Source organism: Trichechus manatus, unplaced genomic scaffold, assembly GCF_000243295.1.
Source record: "Trichechus manatus latirostris isolate Lorelei unplaced genomic scaffold, TriManLat1.0 scaffold00027, whole genome shotgun sequence".
Taxonomy (NCBI): Eukaryota; Metazoa; Chordata; class Mammalia; order Sirenia; family Trichechidae; genus Trichechus; species Trichechus manatus.
This window is the reverse complement of record NW_004443963.1, coordinates 21,888,251-21,907,350: the sequence shown is the minus strand read 5'-3', so window position 1 is coordinate 21,907,350 and position 19,100 is coordinate 21,888,251. Positions and strand designations below refer to the sequence as shown.

At 50.4% G+C, this 19,100-nt stretch overlaps 1 protein-coding gene across 4 annotated transcripts in view; it reads left to right on the top strand.

Moving 5' to 3' along the window:
- The window catches only part of PDE1B (phosphodiesterase 1B), a 31,071-nt gene extending 12,999 nt beyond the window's left edge, over positions 1-18,072 (top strand). The window contains exons 1-15 of one of the 4 annotated variants that reach the window (XM_004373930.2): positions 1,410-1,973; positions 7,356-7,469; positions 8,410-8,592; positions 8,776-8,842; positions 9,186-9,302; positions 11,568-11,708; positions 12,112-12,212; positions 12,321-12,446; positions 12,574-12,675; positions 13,736-13,856; positions 14,169-14,250; positions 14,581-14,689; positions 15,184-15,314; positions 16,024-16,147; positions 16,665-18,072. In XM_004373930.2, the coding sequence (XP_004373987.1) occupies positions 1,921-1,973; positions 7,356-7,469; positions 8,410-8,592; positions 8,776-8,842; positions 9,186-9,302; positions 11,568-11,708; positions 12,112-12,212; positions 12,321-12,446; positions 12,574-12,675; positions 13,736-13,856; positions 14,169-14,250; positions 14,581-14,689; positions 15,184-15,314; positions 16,024-16,130 (1,554 nt within the window). In that variant the 5' untranslated portion in view covers positions 1,410-1,920 and the 3' untranslated portion in view covers positions 16,131-16,147; positions 16,665-18,072. Of the gene's footprint in view, positions 1-1,409; positions 1,974-6,772; positions 7,470-8,409; positions 8,593-8,775; positions 8,843-9,185; positions 9,303-11,567; positions 11,709-12,111; positions 12,213-12,320; positions 12,447-12,573; positions 12,676-13,735; positions 13,857-14,168; positions 14,251-14,580; positions 14,690-15,183; positions 15,315-16,023; positions 16,148-16,664 lie in introns of those variants that run through there. The other 3 variants (XM_004373929.2, XM_023729085.1, XM_023729083.1) reach the window with 3 other exon arrangements.
- The last annotated feature ends 1,028 nt before the right edge of the window (positions 18,073-19,100 follow it).

Below are 19,100 nucleotides of genomic sequence, written 5' to 3'. Positions count from 1 at the left end.
GTGGTGGGGGTAGGGGTGGGAGATGGTGAGAAGTAATTTGTCCAACCAGCTTTGATTCTGTTGGGCAAGAGAGCAGAGGAATGGGCAAGATACCCTCTCAAAGGCTTTTCCAGTCCAAGAAATTTCTACCTTTTCCGTAGGAGGGTTCAGGTTAGTGCCTGCTTGCCTAGAGCGTTGGGGCCTGGAGTGAGGGGACAAGGTGAGGGAGAGGAGCTGGCCTGGTTTAGAGGTTGTTGGTGTTCCAGGCTATGTGCATCTGACTACCACCTGCCCTAGCTCTTCGCCTCTCACCCCTTCCAAGCCAGCGCATACACAGAACAGGCCAAATGACTCATCCCCCTGCTTGCGGGGGCTGGGGAGCACAGAGAGAAAGAGGGTTTCCGCAGCCCTGCTTCATGGCTGTCAAGACTTCACTAGAAAACAACTTCCAAATATTTAACCTCCATTTCTCGTTACTGTTGTCCCAGTATTCAGTGGAGCTGAGAAACAGCAGATTCGCAAACTTTGTTTATAATCCTTAGAAGCTTTGGCACAGTGACAGGGTATTTTAATCTCTCCGTGCGTGCGTGTGTGTGTGTGTGTACGTGTGTGTGTGTACGTGTGTGTGTGTACGTGTGTGTGTGTGTACGTGTGTGTGTACGTGTGTACTTCCTATCATAAAATCTCCCAGCTCTTGGCCTGTTTCTTCTCATTTCACTTTCTCTTGTCATACTCATCCCCACTAGTCCCTTTATTTCCATATTGGCCACAGTCCTAGACCCTAGATTAAGGAGATCATAGAAACCGGAACTCTTCGCTAGATGCTTTTGGCTTCACCTTAGTCGCTCCTTCTTGGCCCCACCCAACCCTTCAATTGACCAATCGCGGCCCCAGTATACTTGTTTTGGTGATGTCATCTCCCAGCCAATCGGGAGGCGGCCGGGGCTGTGTGCGCACGTCACCTTCGCGCCGCAGAGGCTGGGCTTCTTTCCTCTCAAACCTAAGCGATAGCGGTGCCTGACTTGAAGAGGGAGTCTTTGTCCCCAGGCCTCTTCTGGGTTCCTCTTCTGGCACCTACTGCGCCATCTCATTAGTTCTCCCGTACCCCTGGGCTGGACGACCTCTCTTTGGTTAATTCACAGTTAATCCCTAACCCCAGTTTTACAGACGAGGAAAAGGGCTGGGAGTGTTAAAGTAACCTGCTCAACTTCTTGGTTTCTATAGGCATGTCCTCCTGACTTTCATGCCTGGGGGAGGAGGGTAGGTGGTAGGGATGGGGCTTCCTTGTTGAGCAGGTCTCTGGGTAAGGATTCCCTGACCCCCTAGCTTCAGCAATCCCCTTCCTACAGCTTCTAATTCTCTGTGGGAAGTTCATCCTCCTGTTTTGCTTCCATTCATTCACGTAGCATGAAAGCTCATTTTGAAGAATGGCCTCGGAAAAGACCCTGCTGTCTCTAGGAGGAAGTTGTAGCTGCTTTAGCTCCTTTGCGGGGGCTCTTGCAGGGCCCCTTCACCTTCCACTACAAACTTTCTCTCCATCCACAGATGCAGGTTGGTTCCTTGTCCCTGCCCCTTAAGCTTCTTGCTAACCCCTTCTCGCCAAAGAGGAGCCCCACCTCCTCAGAGCAAGGGGCCGGCCTGTGCTATTTCTGGCCTTCTGGTATTCTTCTGAGAACGGATTCTTTTTTTCAGCCTGATTCAGATTTGAAACTTTTCCCTCAGCCTCTCACCCAGTTCCTGGAGGCTGGGTCTCTGCCTAATGACGCCCCTCTTCTTCCAGTCAGGCCGCTCCTTGTGCGCCTCCTCAGAGGATCAGTTTACTCAGTTCTCCTGGGACCTGGAGGAGGAAGTCAGGGGCCCAAGAGGAAGTCACACTCCTCAGGGGCCCTGAGGCTCCAGGGGCAACATTTTGAGCTGATGAAGTAGGACACTTTGATTCCCATGGCAACCCCTGTTCCTGTGCAGAGGAGCCACCTCCAGGGCCCCATACTCAGGTAGGCGTCAGGGAAGAGGGAGAGCGGAGGAAGAGGACAGGTTGCTGTTGGATCCACCAATCGGTTGTAGTTTAGGGGAGGAGAGGGACCAAGACCTGACAGTCTGTGTGTGTGTGTGTGAGTGAGTGATGTGTAGCCATGGATCAACTTCTCCAGCCTTTTATCCTGTCCATCTTGTTCCTTCACCTTATTCTCCTAATTCCATCTCCCCCCCCTTTTTTTTTTTAAATCTCTTTTTCTTGCCTATGGCAGATGACTTAGCAGTATTTACCTGTTTTCTCTCCTTCTGAACCCCCAGCATCCTTAGGACCTCTCATCCAGGGCTTCAAACTGGTTCTGGTTCTACTCTCTGCTGAGAATTTGCATTTCCACCCCAGATATACTGACTCCCAACCCTCTGGCTTAAAGCTGCCATGTCCTAAACTCTCTACTTATGGGGACCTTTTCGGGAGTGTGAGTGCTAGAAGCTATGGCATGGGGCTTTGGAAATCTCTAGAACATCAGCTATGTGGTGATCCAGAGAAAGGGGTTGGGGGATGGGAAAGAGGAAGCCGAACTCTTCTGGGGTGTTGGAATTATTACCACCAGGAGCCTTCTCTTTAGCTGGTTGCCTAGAGCTAGGAGAGAGTGAGGCTTTCCAGGGGTCAGGATCTGAGGCTTTTCCTGTGGTGTGGGACTGAAGCTTAAAGGAGAAGTGGTGGTGAAACAGGGGTTGGGGTGGAGGTGGAAGGAATGTTGGAGGAAGCTTCCAGTTTTCCTTTGGTCTGGCTGAGGACTGGACAGGGTTGAGCATCCTGTTCAACAGGGAAAATTACTATTCTGGTGCCAGAAGAGTCGGCTATTCTGACGGCTCTGACAGTTGAACCAGAGGGGTTGAATTAAAACTGATGTGGATGGGAAAGAAGGACTTCCTGCAGAAAAATGGTGAGATAAGGTGTGTCTGGGGAGATCCTAACTCTAGCAGGACTTTAGAATAAGACAGACCCCTGTCAGTCTGAAAAGTAAGGTATCTTAGTCATCTAGTGCTGCTATAGCAGAAATACCACAAGTGGATGGCTTTAACTAAGAGAAATTTATTCTCTCACAGTCTAGTAGGTTACAAGTCCAAATTCAGGGTGTCAGCTCCTGGGAATGGCTTTCTCTCTCTGTCAGCTCTGGAGGAAGGTCCTTGTCATTAATCTTCCCCTGGTCGAGGAGCTCCTCAGGCACGGAGACCCCAGGTCCAAAGGATGCACTCTGCTCCTGGTGCTGCTTCTTGGTGGTATGAGGTCCCCAACTCTCTGGTCCCTTCCCTTTCCTTTTATCTCTTGTAAGATAAAAGGTGGTGCAGGCCACACCCCAGGGAAACTCCCTTCACATTGAATCAGGGATGTGAACTGAGCAAGGGTGTTACATCCCACCCTAATCCTCTTCAGCATGATATGATCTTGCCTCATTAACCACAGGCAGAGATTAGGATTTAATAGGAAAATTCTATCAATCACAAGATGGAGGACAACCACACAATACTGGGAATCACAGCCTAACCAAGTTGACACGTATTTTTGGGGGACACAATTCAATCCATGACAGGGGGTTATAAGACTTCAGGAGGGTAAGTTGAGCACCTGGATCTTTCCAGCTGCCTGAGTCCTGTCCCCTTCTTGGACTCCTGGTTTGTCAAATTTGTTCTTTAATCTTTCTTTCCCTCCTTACCCCCATCCTTCTGGTATCTGGATCATGTTGTGTTAAGATTTCAATGGGAGCTATACAGGAGCTCCTGCACAAGATCTAGAGGTGAGGGGAAGAGGAGAAACTTGGAAGAAGGGTGTGTTAAAGTCAAACTATGATCTCACTGTCCTCCTCAGGCTCACCATTAGAGCTTCAGAAACCCTGGCTCAGAAATCGCAATTGGGAGATGGCCTCGTACCTGATTAAACTGCCTCCTTTCCCTTTTACTTATTTAATGAATATTTACTGAGCACTTACTGTGGCTAGGCTGTAAGGAGGCAAGATAAACAAGTCATTGTCAGTGCTATCAAGACACTCACAGTCTACTATGAGCTGATAGACATATAAACATTTAATTAAGGATGGATTGAGATTGAAGAAGCTGTGGTGTAGGGTTCCAGCCTCGCTGAGCTGACTACATGATTGGGCTTGTTCTGCCCCAACATAGTCCATGCTTGAGGGGCACAGTTAGGCTCCATGAGCATGAGCTGTGGGCCTTGCTAACCTGACTGCCACTGACATTAGGTAAGTCAGCTAACCTCCTTTATAAGGTGATTTCAAGGCTCAAATGAGTAAAGGGCTACCCAAATAGGAAAAAGCATGACCATTATCATTCTCCCATTCCTCTATTAGGTGGCTTCCTAATTACTAGCCTGTATCTAACCTAGAAGGAGTGCTGGTGGCACAGTGGCTAAGTGCTCGGCTGCTAACTGAAAGGTTGGCAGCTTGAACCCTCCAGTCCCTTCACAGGAGGAAGATGTGGCAGTCTGCTTCCGTAAAGGTTATAGCCCTGGAAACCCTGTGGGGAAGTTCTACTCTGTCCTATAGAGTCACTATGAGTTGGAATCAACTCGATGGCAATGAGTTTTTTTAATTTAAACTAGGGAGTCCCTGAGTGGTGCAAACAGTTAATGGGTTAATGTGTTCAGCTTCTAATCAAAAGGTTGGAAGTCCGAGTCCACCTGGAGGCACCTCAGAAGAAAGGCCTGGTGATCTACTTCCCAAAAAACAACCATCGAAAACCCTATGGAGGACAATTCTAACCTGACACACGTGTGGTCGCCATGAGTCAGAATTGACTCAGTGGTAACTGGCATCTTACCTAACTCACTTTTCTTTACTGAGACTTGGGATAGAGAAGGCAGGTGCCTGTTGGATTTGAAGGGCGAGTGGTATGGGCTTGGGGGCCCGAGCATCATGCTGGTCATTTCATTCTGATGCAAATCACATTTATGGGGACCCTTTGTATGTGCCAGGTACTTTTGCTTACATTATTGCATTTAATCCTCTTATTAACAACCCTGTCAGGCTGATATGTAATCACCTGTGTATTTTACAGATGAAGAGAATGAAGTTCTAAAATAGTGGTTCTCAAACTTTAATGTGTATGAAAATAATCTGAGGGCCTTGTTAAAAATGCAGATCCCTGGTACCCTCAGGGATTCTGGTTCAGAAGGTGTGGGGTAGGGGTTAGACTCTCTCTCTTTAACAAGTATCCCACGTGATTCCGATGCTGATGGTCTACTGGCCACATTTTGATAAACAGTGATTAAGTGAGTGACTTGCACAAGGGCTCATAGCCAGAAAGTGGTAAGTTTGAACCCAGGATTCCTGCCTCCTAGACCAGTGCTCAGTACATGGTGCTACAGATGCTCCTGAGCCTTGGTTCCTACGTTGGAAACAGGGATGGAAATTCCTTCTGCCTCTCTCCTTCATGGGCCCATTGTGAGGATAAAATGTAGGAGAAGGAGCTTTTTAAAATGTAGAACTGGCAGCTTTGTTAGTGATTATGCAAATACATGCAGATGAGCACCCGTGGGCTGGGCTGTTCACTTTAGGATCCTGTGCACTTTGGGTTGTGTGTTTCAAGTGGTCGGATGAGAATAAAACTGGAGGAACTTTGGTGGTGGGCATTGACCTCTAGGGGCTGAATGAAGTGGAAGATTAGGGCTGGCATGGGAATGTGGGGGAAGTGATGGACCACAGGCAGTAGAAGAGGCCTTCTTTCTTCCTGAATTGTGTGTCCCCATATTTGAGGACCCCTCTTGAGGGAAATAACCAGGAAGGGGAGTCCATGCTTGCGTCTGGCCCTGAAGGCAGAGCGTACCTGTCTGTTCTGTGATCTCTAGGAGAGTATGCAGAGAGAGACCAACTCTGTACCCCCCTTCTTAGCTCATTTGGCTAGGAAACTCATTTATGTTGTCTAGCTTCCATTCCTCCTCCTTAATGAAGCCTGAGCTGGGGCTGAGCTTTACTAAAACCTTCAAATTTACATCATCCTCTTTCTTGTTAAACAACCCACTGTTGCCACATGGAGACAGTGCAGCAGGAAGGCTGGAAGTGAGATTTGAAGGTAACCCACCAAGGAGCCCATTTTTTCCCCTTTCCCTTCTCCCTCATTTGCACTTAGGCATGTTGGCCAGGACTGCTGGGCTCCAAGGTGAGGGTTGACCTGTGACGCTCCCTGGGGCTGGCTATTTTGGGTACCCTCTATTCCAGAGCTGCTGAGACCCCAGGATTCTAGAGCTGCTTCTGTTCAGGAATGCCATTGTTCTCCCCCGTCTTCCCTGGGAATTGATGCTAATTTCAGCCTCTGGTCCCTGACTCATTCTCTTCTCCTCCCTGACTCATAGGGTGACCTTGGGTTTCTGAAGCCCCTCTCAGTGGGGAATTGTGACGGCCACCATTTCACCCCCCTCTTGGTTTTAGAGGTGGGGTGGGGCTGGGAGGAGGAGCGAGAGTGGGAAATGCTTACTGGCTTAAAAAAAATCACTATTTAATGTCAGAGAGTGTTGCTTGCTTTGTGACTGCCTGGGTTGGACTGGCTAGACTTCTAAGAAGCCTCCCAGTTAATCACTGATCCCTAGAGTTGACAAGTTCAAATTATGAGGGGCTTGTCCCTTCAGGCAAAGCATCCAGTAAATGAGATCATTTCCCTCTCCCTGGCTCTACCCCTACTACTTTTGCTCTGGGGGAAGCTGTGGCTGGGGCAGAGGCAGGGGACAGGTACTGTAACCCTTTGCCAGAGGTCCTCTCTGGCGCAGGACTGGAGAGGCAGGGGTTAATCCTGCGTTGTCCTGGCTGATGGATTCTGGAGTCATAATCCATTAGCTCTGCCTGGATCGAGAGAGGCTGTTCGAAAGCATTCAGATTGGTCTTTGTTCTGTCTTTGCTGTCCCTACCAGGGGCAGAGGGACTGTAGACATGTAGCCCGCTCCCCACCGTGACCAAGAGAAATAACCTTGGGTGCTATTTTGGTTGCTGTTGATCCCAATACCCTTACTCATGAGGGAAATAAGCAGTTTTAGCTTGTGGTTATTTCAGACAACGAAACAGATCATCCCCAAAACATCACCCCTGGGCTTGTGCCTGCCCAATTCTGCTGGACCCGTGTAGTTTAAACAAGAGTTTGCAGGAAACGCTGACTAAAGGCAAGGTGTTGAGAGATCAGATGGTGGGGAAGGATGGTAGCGTCAGGGTAGGTAAACTTAGTACAGGCACTGACAATAACCTGAGATCAGACACATTAGCTGCTATTATCGTTAATGTTAGAATGAGTAATTATTTATGGAAGACAGGCTGTCTCAGTAACATGCACCCTATTAGAGGGTCTTCTGGTCTCATGACAAGGGAGCGGTGCCTAAGCAGGAGATCTGTGCCCACTCCCCACAGGCTGCGCTACATGGTGAAGCAGTTGGAGAATGGGGAGGTAAACATCGAGGAGCTGAAGAAAAACCTGGAGTACACAGCTTCTCTGCTGGAGGCTGTCTATATAGACGAGACACGGTGAGAGTGGTGACACGGGGCCACCAGGAGAGTCCTGCAGACAGAGATGGGGGAAGATATCAGACACAGTGATCCAGAGACGGGGAGTAAGACAGAAAGCTGGAGATAGGGATACATGACAGGCACAAAGGCAGGAAGAAAGGGAGTGGGAGGAGCAGCTATAAGGAGCTATATAGCTAGAAATGTTGGCAGAGATAAAGAAGCAGAGGGACAGACAGAAAGATGCAAAGATAGAGACACACAGATATCAGGAAGTAGAGAAACCTGTTTCAGAGTTGGAAGGAACCTTAATGCTCACCTAGTCCCTACCTTCTCCCCAGTGCAGGAATCCCCCCAGAGCGGCCCTGCCCAATAGGGGGAGCCACTAATCACACGCGGCTATTAATCACTTGAAATGTGGCTAGCCAAACTGAGATGTGTATGTAAAATACACACTAGATTTTGAAGCCTTTGGAAAAAAAAAAAAAAAGAATGTAAGTTATCTCTTTAACATATTTTGTATTGAGTCCATGTTGAAATGATAATATTTTGCATGTATTAGGTTAAATAAGATTTATTATGAAAATTAATTTCACTTGTTTTTACCTTTTTAATGTGGCTATAAGAAAATTTAAAATTATTTACCTGGCTTGCATTTTACTTCTATTGGACAATGCTGCTCTATAGACTCCTTGACACGTGATATATCACATTGCCTGCTTGAACACTTCAAGGGTTGGGATGCTCACTACCTCACATACTGACCTGTGTCCTTATTGGACCCATTAGATAGAGAGGCAGAAATAAACAGATAAAGCGAGAGAAAGGAGAAGGGGGAGTGAGAGACAGGAGAGAGTTGGCATGAGAGTTACTAAGGTGTGGGGTGTGGCTGGGTCTAACGTCCGCAGGCTGTAGAAGCACCTGCTATCTCTCCTCTGTGACTCCACTTCTGGGGTGTCAGGCAAATCTTGGATACGGAGGATGAGCTGCAGGAGCTGCGGTCAGATGCTGTGCCTTCAGAGGTGCGGGACTGGCTGGCCTCCACCTTCACCCAGCAAGCCCGGGCCAAAGGCCGCCGAGCAGAGGAGAAGCCCAAGTTCCGAAGCATCGTGCATGCTGTGCAGGCTGGGATCTTCGTAGAACGGTGAGGCTCACCCACACTCAGCTCTCTCTGCCTCAGTTGTGCCCCTCTTTCCCAGCTACCCTGGTCTTCAGGGCTTCACCAGCTGTATGATTCCACGCGCCCATGGCACATCCCTACACTCCCTCCTGGACCCTCACTCCCCAGATCTTCACACTTGGACCTCTTTTCCTTATCCTTCCTTAGGATGTTCCGGAGAACATACACGTCTGTGGGCCCCACCTATTCCACGGCGGTCCTCCACTGTCTCAAGGTGACCCCTGGTTTTCGGGAAAGAGGAGAAGGTTGGGGGATGAAATAGCCATTGGGTCTTCCAGACTCTGTTTATAACATGATTTTTCCCTTCCCTTTTTAGCTGCCATTCCCATGTTCCTCAAACAACTTTTGCCTGCTCCAGAGGCAAACCCCTATGTTCTTGTCTCTCTCATGAGAGAGATCTGGGAAAAAAGAGGCTTATTTTACCACCTCTTTGTTTTCCTATTTTCTAAGTCTCTGAACTCATTGGGAAGTTCTCCCTGAAGTCTAATTTGAATGCTTCCTGCAGCTGAGAAGCTCCTCTCAAGAGCCTCCCTGCCTAGTCCATTGTTTCTCCACAGAACCTGGACCTCTGGTGCTTTGACGTCTTTTCCTTGAACCGGGCAGCAGATGACCACGCCCTGAGGACCATTGTTTTTGAGCTGCTGACTCGGCATAGCCTCATCAGCCGCTTCAAGGTTAGGCATCATCCTACCTATGTCTCCAGGCAGGATTCTCCACTCTTATTAACTCCACTTTTAAAAGATTCTCAACCAAGTAGATTCCACAGGCTCCCTCACTCAATCCCTATCAGGGATGTACCCCCTAAAGTCTGGCCTGCCTTTCTCTTGCTGCTGTCCCAGCCTCTGAATTTATTTACTGCTTTCTAGGGGGAGATTCTGGATCTGAAGCCATCTAGCCTGGGATTCTACTTTCGCCCCCTCTGCTTTTCTTCCCCTCACTTGTCCTTTCCAGGATGGTACCCAGCTCACCTCTCCTTTTCAGCTGTCCTGCCTCCTGCCTGTGGAGATGGAGGCCTGGAGCCCAAATGCTGTCAGCTGGTGACCTTTGGGACTAGAGTCTCTCAATTTGTTTCCTCAGAAGACTCTTTTAAGGGGAAAAAACAAAATTGGCCACTCCCTCCAAGCCACCACAGCTCTGGTCTCTGTCCAAGGAATGTCATACAGAGGATCCATTCTCGGCAGGGCTAGGGTGGGGCTGTATGAGGGTGTGTGAACTCCATTTGCTCTGTAGTTTGCCTGGCCAGGAAGAAAAATATGGGATTAAATTTTCCTCCAGATCCTGTGCTAGGAGGAAGCGACTTTTTGGGTATAGGGGTGGGAAAAAAGCACTTCTACATGGAAAAACCACATTTGGAAGGGGAGGGTGGGGGAGGTAGAAAAGTCACAGTAGGGATATTTGGTCAGCACTCAGGCGGGAGCGGGCAGTAGATGTTTGTGGTGAAGGAATACCTGTGTATTCTGAGGGTGCTGTAGAGGGGGTAGTCAAGAGGTCAGTTGTAGGGTCCCCTCCCAGATGGGCTTTGGAAGGTCATTTCATCCATCCTTCTGCCTCCACTTGACTATAACAGACTGTATTGTGCGTGTGAGCCTTCCCTGGACCCTTGACGCCTCTGTTTTCCATCACTCCCAAGAACATTTTCAAAACTTCCTGAGATGCTCAGTTGGGATTTTCTTCAGTGCCTTCCTCAGGCCTGTCCTTCGGCAGTTTCATTATCTTCCCACTGATGCTGCCCTCTCCAGGACAGAGAATAGCAGGATCCTCTTTTTCTTAAGACTTTTCCCATATCATATTTCTTCAAACTGGTTATCAGATATATTCCAGACACCAGCTTCTTCTAAACTCTGCGTCCTTGCCTGTAACAACTGGGTTTTGGGTACCCCAAAAGTAGCTGCATGGGCTTGGGGATGGCCCAGCCTGTCTGCCTTGCTCCAACGCACTTAGAGAAAGAGGGAATGCTTATTGGTTTAGTTTTCTCTGGTGGTAGAGACCTCCTCAAGCTCCACATTTTCTTCCTGGGCATCTAGCCCCTCCCCTGCTTCTCCCCTTCCCTTCCCTCTAGGGATGCCATGGCAACACAAAAGCAAGGGCAGTTGTTATGGAAACAGTCCTTTAAAATTCCCTGAATTTGGGGCACAGCCCTCCAGGGGTGGGGGTGGGGGTTGTGAGGGTCTGATAGACGAGTGGAGTGTCTTCTGTGTTCTCCACTGCTCCTCTCTACAGAAGCATCCTCAAGTCCTGAACCTCAGTCCCCTCCTAGCTTCACGAGATCCAGGGACAGGTGAAGACATCAGTCCTACCCTCTGGCAGCCTTGAGCCTTTTGAAGGAGGCAGACATGCCCAAGGGCATATGCAGAGCCCTGGACAGAATTGAGAGTAGTTGGACAGAGCTCTGGGCCCTGGTGCTTGTGGGTGTGTATGGTGTATGTGGAGGGAAGGTGGTCAGGGAAGGCTTCTTAGAGGAGGGGGTGCTCCATATCTGGCTGGAAGGGTCCCTTCCAGGTCATCTTATCCTTTCCCCTGCTTCTAAGTCCTTCTCCCATGGTATTGTATTTGAGGGTGGGGTGGGGTGGTTGGAAGGTATGAGGGAAGCTTCCTTTCCTTTGATTAAAAACCTCCAGGGAAATAATAATCATTATAGCTACTCTTTGGAGAGCACTTACTAATGCCTTGTACTTATTAAATTCAAGGTAGGTGGTATTATCCTCATCCTGCAAATAAGTGTCTGAAGCATAGGGAGGCATGTGACTTTCCCAAGGTCACACAGTCAGCAGGTGGTAGGGCCAGGATATGAGCCCAGGTTCACCAGCATGCAGGGCCTGTGCTCTCTTTCTATGCCATGCTGCCTTCTAAAGGAAGATGGCATTGCTGATTTCAGTCCTCAGCTTCCTGCCATTCCTGCAGATCTTGGATCTATCTCCATTTCCTCCCTCCTCCTGCAGATTCCCACTGTGTTTCTGATGACTTTCCTGGATGCCTTGGAGACAGGCTATGGGAAATACAAGAATCCTTACCACAACCAGATCCACGCAGCTGACGTTACCCAGACAGTCCATTGCTTCTTGCTCCGCACAGGGATGGTGGTAGGTGTCCTGGAGATCTCTGTTGTGATTCAGGGTCTTATGGCTGCGTAACTGGGGAGTCTGGACTGTACTCCCATTTCCATTTTTCTCTTTGGTTCTTCTCCTTTGGCATCCTAAAATCTTTACAGAGTCAAATTGGGTTGACTCAATGCTAGAGGATTCCCCAGTGATCATAACTTCCTGGGTAGTGTTGGGGGCATATGCTGGGATGCAGTGGGAATGTTGCAGGTTGGGATAGAGGAGGGTCTATGGCCATTCCAGGAGTGGAGAAAGCTGGCTGCACTAGCCCAAGAGCTGGCCTTGAAGAATGGAAGGGACGAGCTGGGTGGTCTTCCCTGTGTGTGGTCTTTGGGCAGTGACTGGCAGAGAGTTAGCCCTCTCTTATCCCATCCTTTTCCCCTAGCACTGCCTGTCGGAGATCGAGGTCTTGGCCATCATCTTTGCCGCAGCCATCCATGACTACGAGCACACAGGCACTACCAACAGCTTCCACATCCAGACCAAGTGAGGGGTGGGGACGTGGCAGGGGCAGGAGGGGCCAAGTGGAGGTGGAAGAGATTTCCAGAGTTCCCCTTTACCAGAGGCTGGACACAAGAGCCTTTGACTCTGCAGGTCAGAATGCGCCATCCTGTACAACGATCGTTCAGTGCTGGAGAATCACCACATCAGCTCTGTTTTTCGAATGATGCAGGATGACGAGTTGAACATTTTCATCAACCTCACCAGGGATGAGTTTGTGTGAGCAGAAGCCGGGACTTGGCATCCCTAAGAGACTCCCACACCCCAACCCTCTCTTCCCACTTCCTGGACGTGCTGTCCAGCCGTGCTGAGGGGGCTGATCCCTTCTCTGGTTCTGTCCATTCAGAGAGCTGCGTGCCCTGGTCATCGAGATGGTGTTGGCCACAGACATGTCCTGCCACTTCCAGCAAGTGAAGTCCATGAAGACAGCCTTGCAGCAACTAGAGAGGTGACACCTGATGGGGTGTGGCTGGAACCAGGCCAGAGTGAGGGGTGTATGAATTGGGGAAATACACACTGGGTAATTGGTATGCCAGGTCTTTACCTGAATGTAGAGACTCTCTTGGCTCCAGGTATCTGGGTGCATCTCTGTGTAAGTGTGTGTGATAACATGTGTGGTGTGGTCCTGGGTTTATATATAGCTCAGGCAGCTGGTCTGCTGGAGAGTGCTTTGGGCTGGGAGTGTGAGATGAGATTCTCGCCCCAGCTTCAGGACAGACTTACTCTGGAATGTTGGGAAATCAGTTCAGCCTTTCTGGACTCATTTCCTTATCTGTGAAATGGCCAAAATAATCTGCCTTCCTCCACAACAGCTTGCCACTAGTTCCTACTCTAATAGGGATATTGGGAGAGTCACGTGGATTAAAAAGAAAGCACAGAACAAATGCTATAATTACATATAATGTCGCTTAAAAGTGGGTGGGAGTATATAAATGTATGTAAGAGAGAATGGCCTGTGTGTGTCCTGAAGGTTTGTGTCAACCTCTATGTATGGTGTTTATGTGTGGGAGCATGTACAGTGTCAGAGCGTGTCATTGTTGGGGGGATAATAATAATAATTTTAGATAATAGCTACTGAGCACTTACTATGTGCCAGACACTCTTCTAAGTACTTATGTATTTATGTCATTTAATCCTCTGAATAACTCTGTGTGGTAGATTCTGTTATTATTTCCATTTTAGGATTGAGGAAAATGACATATGGAAATTTTAAGCAACTTGCTCCGTGTCACACAGCTAGTGTGCAGTAGGTATAGGGGGGATTCGAATCCAGGTCCTCTGATTCTAAGCCTGGGCTTTCTGCCACTAAGCTGTGCGGTCTCCTGTATATATAAATATATTTAAAGTATATTTATATGTGCGTATATAGTATGAGAGGGTGCTTGAAGTATGTGAAAGGATGTTTGTGTGTGGATCTGAGAGGGCATGTGGTGGGAAGTTAGAGAATGGTTCAGGCTTCCTTTTCCTAAAAGATCAATCTCCCTTCCCTTGCCATCTGCCTCAACCAGGATCGACAAACCCAAGGCCCTGTCTCTACTGCTCCACGCTGCTGACATCAGCCACCCAACCAAGCAGTGGTCAGTCCACAGCCGCTGGACCAAGGCCCTTATGGAGGAATTCTTCCGTCAGGTAGCATGGTATCTCTGCCTGCCCGTGGAAGCCTCTCTCCCCTTTCTCTCTCCAAGTCCCCTACACCTTCTTTCAGCCACTTGTAGCTTCAGACCTGACTCAAAACCATTGGATAAAATCTCATTATCCTAAAAGCTTAGCAGTAGTTGCCAAGACCAATTTGCATGTCATTTGTATATCACTTATTTCCTGGAGAAAAGCACAGAAATTCCTCTCCTCCCACAACAACCCCTCATCACCCCAACCCCACTGCAGATCTGGTAGGTCTGAGGTATCCTCTGGAGCTTTCCTGCCCTGTCCTTTCTCCCCCAGGGTGACAAGGAGGCAGAGCTGGGCCTGCCCTTTTCTCCACTCTGTGATCGCACGTCCACTCTCGTGGCACAGTCCCAGATTGGTGAGTACCCTTTCCTGCAGGGAGGGAAAAGAGTGCTGTCTGGGCCTGGGCCAGGATTGCCCCAAGTCCTCACGCACCAAAACCATTCTTCCTGTCGAGCCAAGCCTCCTGTGCTAGAACATGGGGTCCTGTGGTAGAGGCTGGGGGGATGAAGGGGAGTTCTCTGGGATCACAAAGACATCTTAAAGCCTGTCCCCTTTGGAGATTTTCAGCCCCAGGTTATACCTCCCCACCCTGTTTTACATGCAGCCAGGGTCATGGCCATGCTGGCTGTAACCTCTGCTCAGCCCTGCGGGTAGGAGACCTCCGCTGTGGCTTCCTTCACTGCAGGTTTCATTGACTTCATTGTGGAGCCCACGTTCTCTGTGCTCACTGATGTGGCAGAGAAGAGTGTGCAGCCCCTGGCGGATGAGGACTCCAAGTCTAAAAACCAGCCCAGGTGAGGGTGGTTGGGGTGGCCAGGTCTCCTGGTTCTAGGAGTGGGAAGTTGAGCTCACAGAGAGAAATGACTCACAGGGAGGATGTTCATCCATGACAGGGGTGGTGGAGAAGCAGGCAACTCCAACCTTGGGAGCCCCTCTGCCACTTGTCACACAGGATGGGACCAGAAGGGTGTGGCCTGTACCTGTGTTCCCCTCCACACATCCTTCCATTTTTGTCTATTCCTTTAGCTCTGTCTTTACTGCCTTTCTGCTAACTTTGTTTTTATTTTCCTTTTACTAGGAGGGAAGGTGTGGAGAGGGAGGGGAGAAATTGGGGGGAGAAGGACAGGATCTTGGGGTGCACCTAGTAGAGGGAAAAGAAGACGATGACTAGGCTCTGTAAGCCTACTCCTGGTCTTCCATCCTCTCCCCTCCTGTCTGAGGGCTATGAAGGTGGTTCTGGAGTGGGCTGGGCCTCACTTCTGGAGGTGTCGGGGGTTCCTGATTCTAGCTTCCAGTGGCGCCAGCCTTCTCTGGATGTGGAAGTGGGAGAGCCTAATCCTGATGTGGTCAGCTTCCGCTCTACTTGGACCAGACACATTCAGGAAAACAAGCAGAAATGGAAGGAACGGGCAGCAAGTGGTGGGTACCATTGGGGATGGGGTGAGACTTTAGGGGCGGGGACTAATGGAGTAGTAGCAGGTCTATTTTCCTTAAACCTCTGGAGCAACTCCTTGTTTGATTCCTGGAGTGGGGAATGGAGCTGATCAGACTAAAGACAGATCACAGGAAAGACTGGCTGAGTGGCCTGGGCTGTTCTAGAATGGGGGTTGGAGAGAGGATAACTCATTGCTGTCAAGTCAATTACAACTCATAGTGACCCTGTAGGACAGAGCACAACTGCCCCATAGGGTTTCCAAGGCTGTAAATCTTTATGGAAGCAGACTGCCACATCTTTCCCCCACAGAGAGGCTAGTGGGTTCCAACCGCGGGCCTTTCACTTAGCAGCCGAGACTTTAACCATTGTGCCACCAGGACTCCTTGGAGAGAGGATCGGGACAGCCATATTCTACAACTCAAGGGACCTCATGCACATTGTGGTCTATGTAAATGGTGTCCCTCTAGATTCAGGCAACTTGGTGGCCCTGAATGCAAAATCTCTTCCTTTACCCAGAGGTTCAGGGTTGTGAGTTTTAGCAAGGCTGGAGAGGCTCTCAAGTGGGGATAGGTTGAGAGGAGCTCAGCTTGAAGGCAAGGAGATGGTTGAGGATCCCTTTTCTCCACATACTTCTTGGGTTCTGAGGAAAATACTTCTTGGTCTGGCCCCACTTCCCTTCATGCCCCTTTGCAGGCATCACCAACCAGATGTCCATTGATGAGCTGACCCCCTGTGAGGAGGAGGAGGCCCCATCCTCCCCTGCAGAAGATGAACACAACCAGAATGGGAATCTGGACTAGCCTCGGGGGTGGCCCAGGTGAGCATGTCATGGTGAAGGGTGGGGTTGGGGAGAGTCTTGAGAGCTGAGTCCAACATGGCCTCCTTGAAGGGTCGCTTCTGGGGTCCAATGGATGTGAGGTCTCTCTCCTTTCCAGGCAGGAAAATGGAGGAAGTGAAGACATAGAGCTGAGCCTAGGCATGAGTGGGAAGTAGGGAAGTCCTCCCACCCTCTCCTGCCCCACAGACCCTGCAGGATGAAAGGAGTAGCTCCTCAGAACAACAGCAGAATAGGATGGGGCCTGAGCAAGGCTACAGCTAGCCCGTACAGCATGTTGGTGGGAGTTAGGAAAAAGAAACCTGTCCAGGGCAGAAGGCCCAGTGAGGTCAGCTGAGCATGACTTGGATTTCAGCCCCTCTCACATCCCTGGCTGGGCACCCTTCTGCAGGGCATATTTCACACAACTGTATGTGGGACTGAGTGGGGATCCAGCAGGACTTGGAGAAGGTAGGTCAGACTGGAGAGAAAAGCAAAGAGGCGTCTCCATCTTTCCCAGGTCCTCACTGAGTCTAAAGTCTTCGATGTCATCAGCACCATCCATCGGGACTGGCTCCCCCATCTGCTCCAAGGGATCCCAAAGGTCGTGGAACAGATAACCCACCTGAAGGCCAAATGCCAGAGATTGTGGGATTGGGGGAAGGACCCCTCCCCACCCAACACCCATTGGGGCGCACTTTAATCTCCCGGCAGCAAGACTGGGGAACTTCAGGCTCCCAGTGGTCACTGTGCCCATCCCCCTTCCTCTGGACTCCCCCTGGGTCAATTGTCTGGCTGGGAGTGGGAGCTTCCTAGAGGTTTCCCAGGGCCTGGGGGGGAGGGTCAGAGATGCCAGCCCCCCTGGCCCTCCCCCATCCTTTTTGCCTCCAAGTTTCTAAGCAATACATTTTGGGGGTTCCCTCAGCCCCCCACCCCAGATCTTAGCTGGCAGGTCTGGGTCCCCCTTCTCCTCCCCTGGGAGAGGCTGGAATAGGACAGAAAGCTGGGGATTTTCAGAGCTCTTACATGTGGGGAGGGGAGTGGGCTCCTTCAGGGCATGGTACCTTTCTAGGGCCTGGGAATGGGGGACATCCTCTTTACCCCAGACCTGCACTGCTTCAGCACCATTCCCAGCCCAACCCTCTGCAATCTTCCCTCTCCCCCATTCTAAAAATGGAGACTGGGGTAGAGAGGAGCCATTGGGACCAGGGGCTGAGGGGAGTCTTTCTCTGGGGTCCTTAAGAGCTTGGGACTGGTCTGGGTCCCTGGGACTTGTCACCTGCCTTGGCTGAGTCCTGAGCCCTTTGCCTCCTTCCTTGCCCCACCGGCGCTGGGAGGCTCCCATCCGACCAATGTCTGTAAAGTGCTGTGAGGTCTCCCCAGCAAAGCACCTTCAGGATGCATCTTATGAGCACAGGCAGGAGACCAGCTGGGTTGGCATCAAGGGTGCAGTGGGGAGGGTGAGGCATAATCCAGTAATCCGGGGTTGCTAACAGAGAGGGTCCCTCCTCTCCCTCAGCCCCCTGAACTGGCCTAGCGGCAGGCACCAAGAAGCCCCTCCCCTGGGACAAATGGGGTGTGGCTGGTGCAAGGCTGATGGGGGAGGGGCTCCGGGCTGTTGCTGTCGGGTTCTCTGAATGGAGCCCAGCCAGGCCCACTCCCCCTTCCTCTCAAGCTCCTCCTCACCCCCTCCCCCACCTTGCCCCAGGAAAGGCCAAAGTCCAGGTGACTACCCTCCTCCTTTCTTGTAAATACCAACCATGCATTTGTACAGTGGGCCCTGTTTGTGTGATGTCCATATCCACGGTCGCTGACACTTTTCCCTCCCACCCCACCCCAAGTGGGGCAGAGACGCATGTGACTCGCCCCTGCCCTTGGTCTCCCAGACCCCTGCTATAGCCAGAGATCAATAAAGAAGGGAGACCCGGCCTGACTGTGTGTGGTGTTCACTGGGTGGAAGTTCACCCAGTGCCTTCATGTACATGCTCTATTTTAAGCTTGATAACACCTGGTGAGGTATTCTCCCTATTACATAGGTGGACAAACTGAGGCCCAGAGGGACAAGGTCTTGCCCAAGGGCATGCAGTAGGTGCCCGGCAGAAGGACCTTATACTTCTGAGGCTCTTTTTCCTCTGTCCCATCACTTCAGTAGTCTTGCCTTTCCTCTTCCATTAAACCCAGCCTTTTACCCCTAAGAAGTGTCCACCTTCTCCCCTCCACCATTTGGAAGAATCAAAAGCAGTGGCCAGGAGAGGCTGGCGGTGGGGTCTGTGGAAGTTTCTTTACCTCTGATGGTTTTTTTTGTCTTTTACCTTGGCCCCTTGGTGTCTAGGACAAGGTGGAGCAATGACCCTTTCCGTTCCAGCCAGGGCCACTCTGTTCTCAATCCATTTTCGCTAATAAAATGAGCTCTTGGGTTGGGATAAGGGGAGGTGGTCTCCTCATAGCTGGAGGGCGGAACACATCCCGAAGCTTGGGAATCCAAAACTAAGGCAGCTGCAGCTCTGGAAGACAGGCAGAGAGGCATCCATACAACACAACCTCCCCTTCTTCCCTTGGACCAAGTGCCAGGGTGCAGTTCTCCCTTTTGTCCAGCAGACGGCACCCACAGCACAGTCAGCTGGAGAGGGCACAGGCCTTAGAGCGTCAAGTCTTCCAGCTGCAAGCAGCCCTGCCAGATAGTCATCTCTTCCTCAGTAAATAAACGAGAACGTGGGGCCACCTGCCTTCTTGGCACCCTGAAAGTCCTCCCACCTATCTGACCCCCATCTCTCTCCGCAGCAAGTACAGGCAGGCTTAGGGAAAGAACTCCCTCTTCAACGTCCTGCCCCATGCTCCCCTATTTCTTGCTTCCCAGAAGCAGCTAGGCAGGAGGGTAGGGAGCTGTAGAGAGAGCTGTAAAAACAGGGGAGGGAGATAGGATTCTCCAAATCAGGGAAAGAAGGAAAGTGCCAAG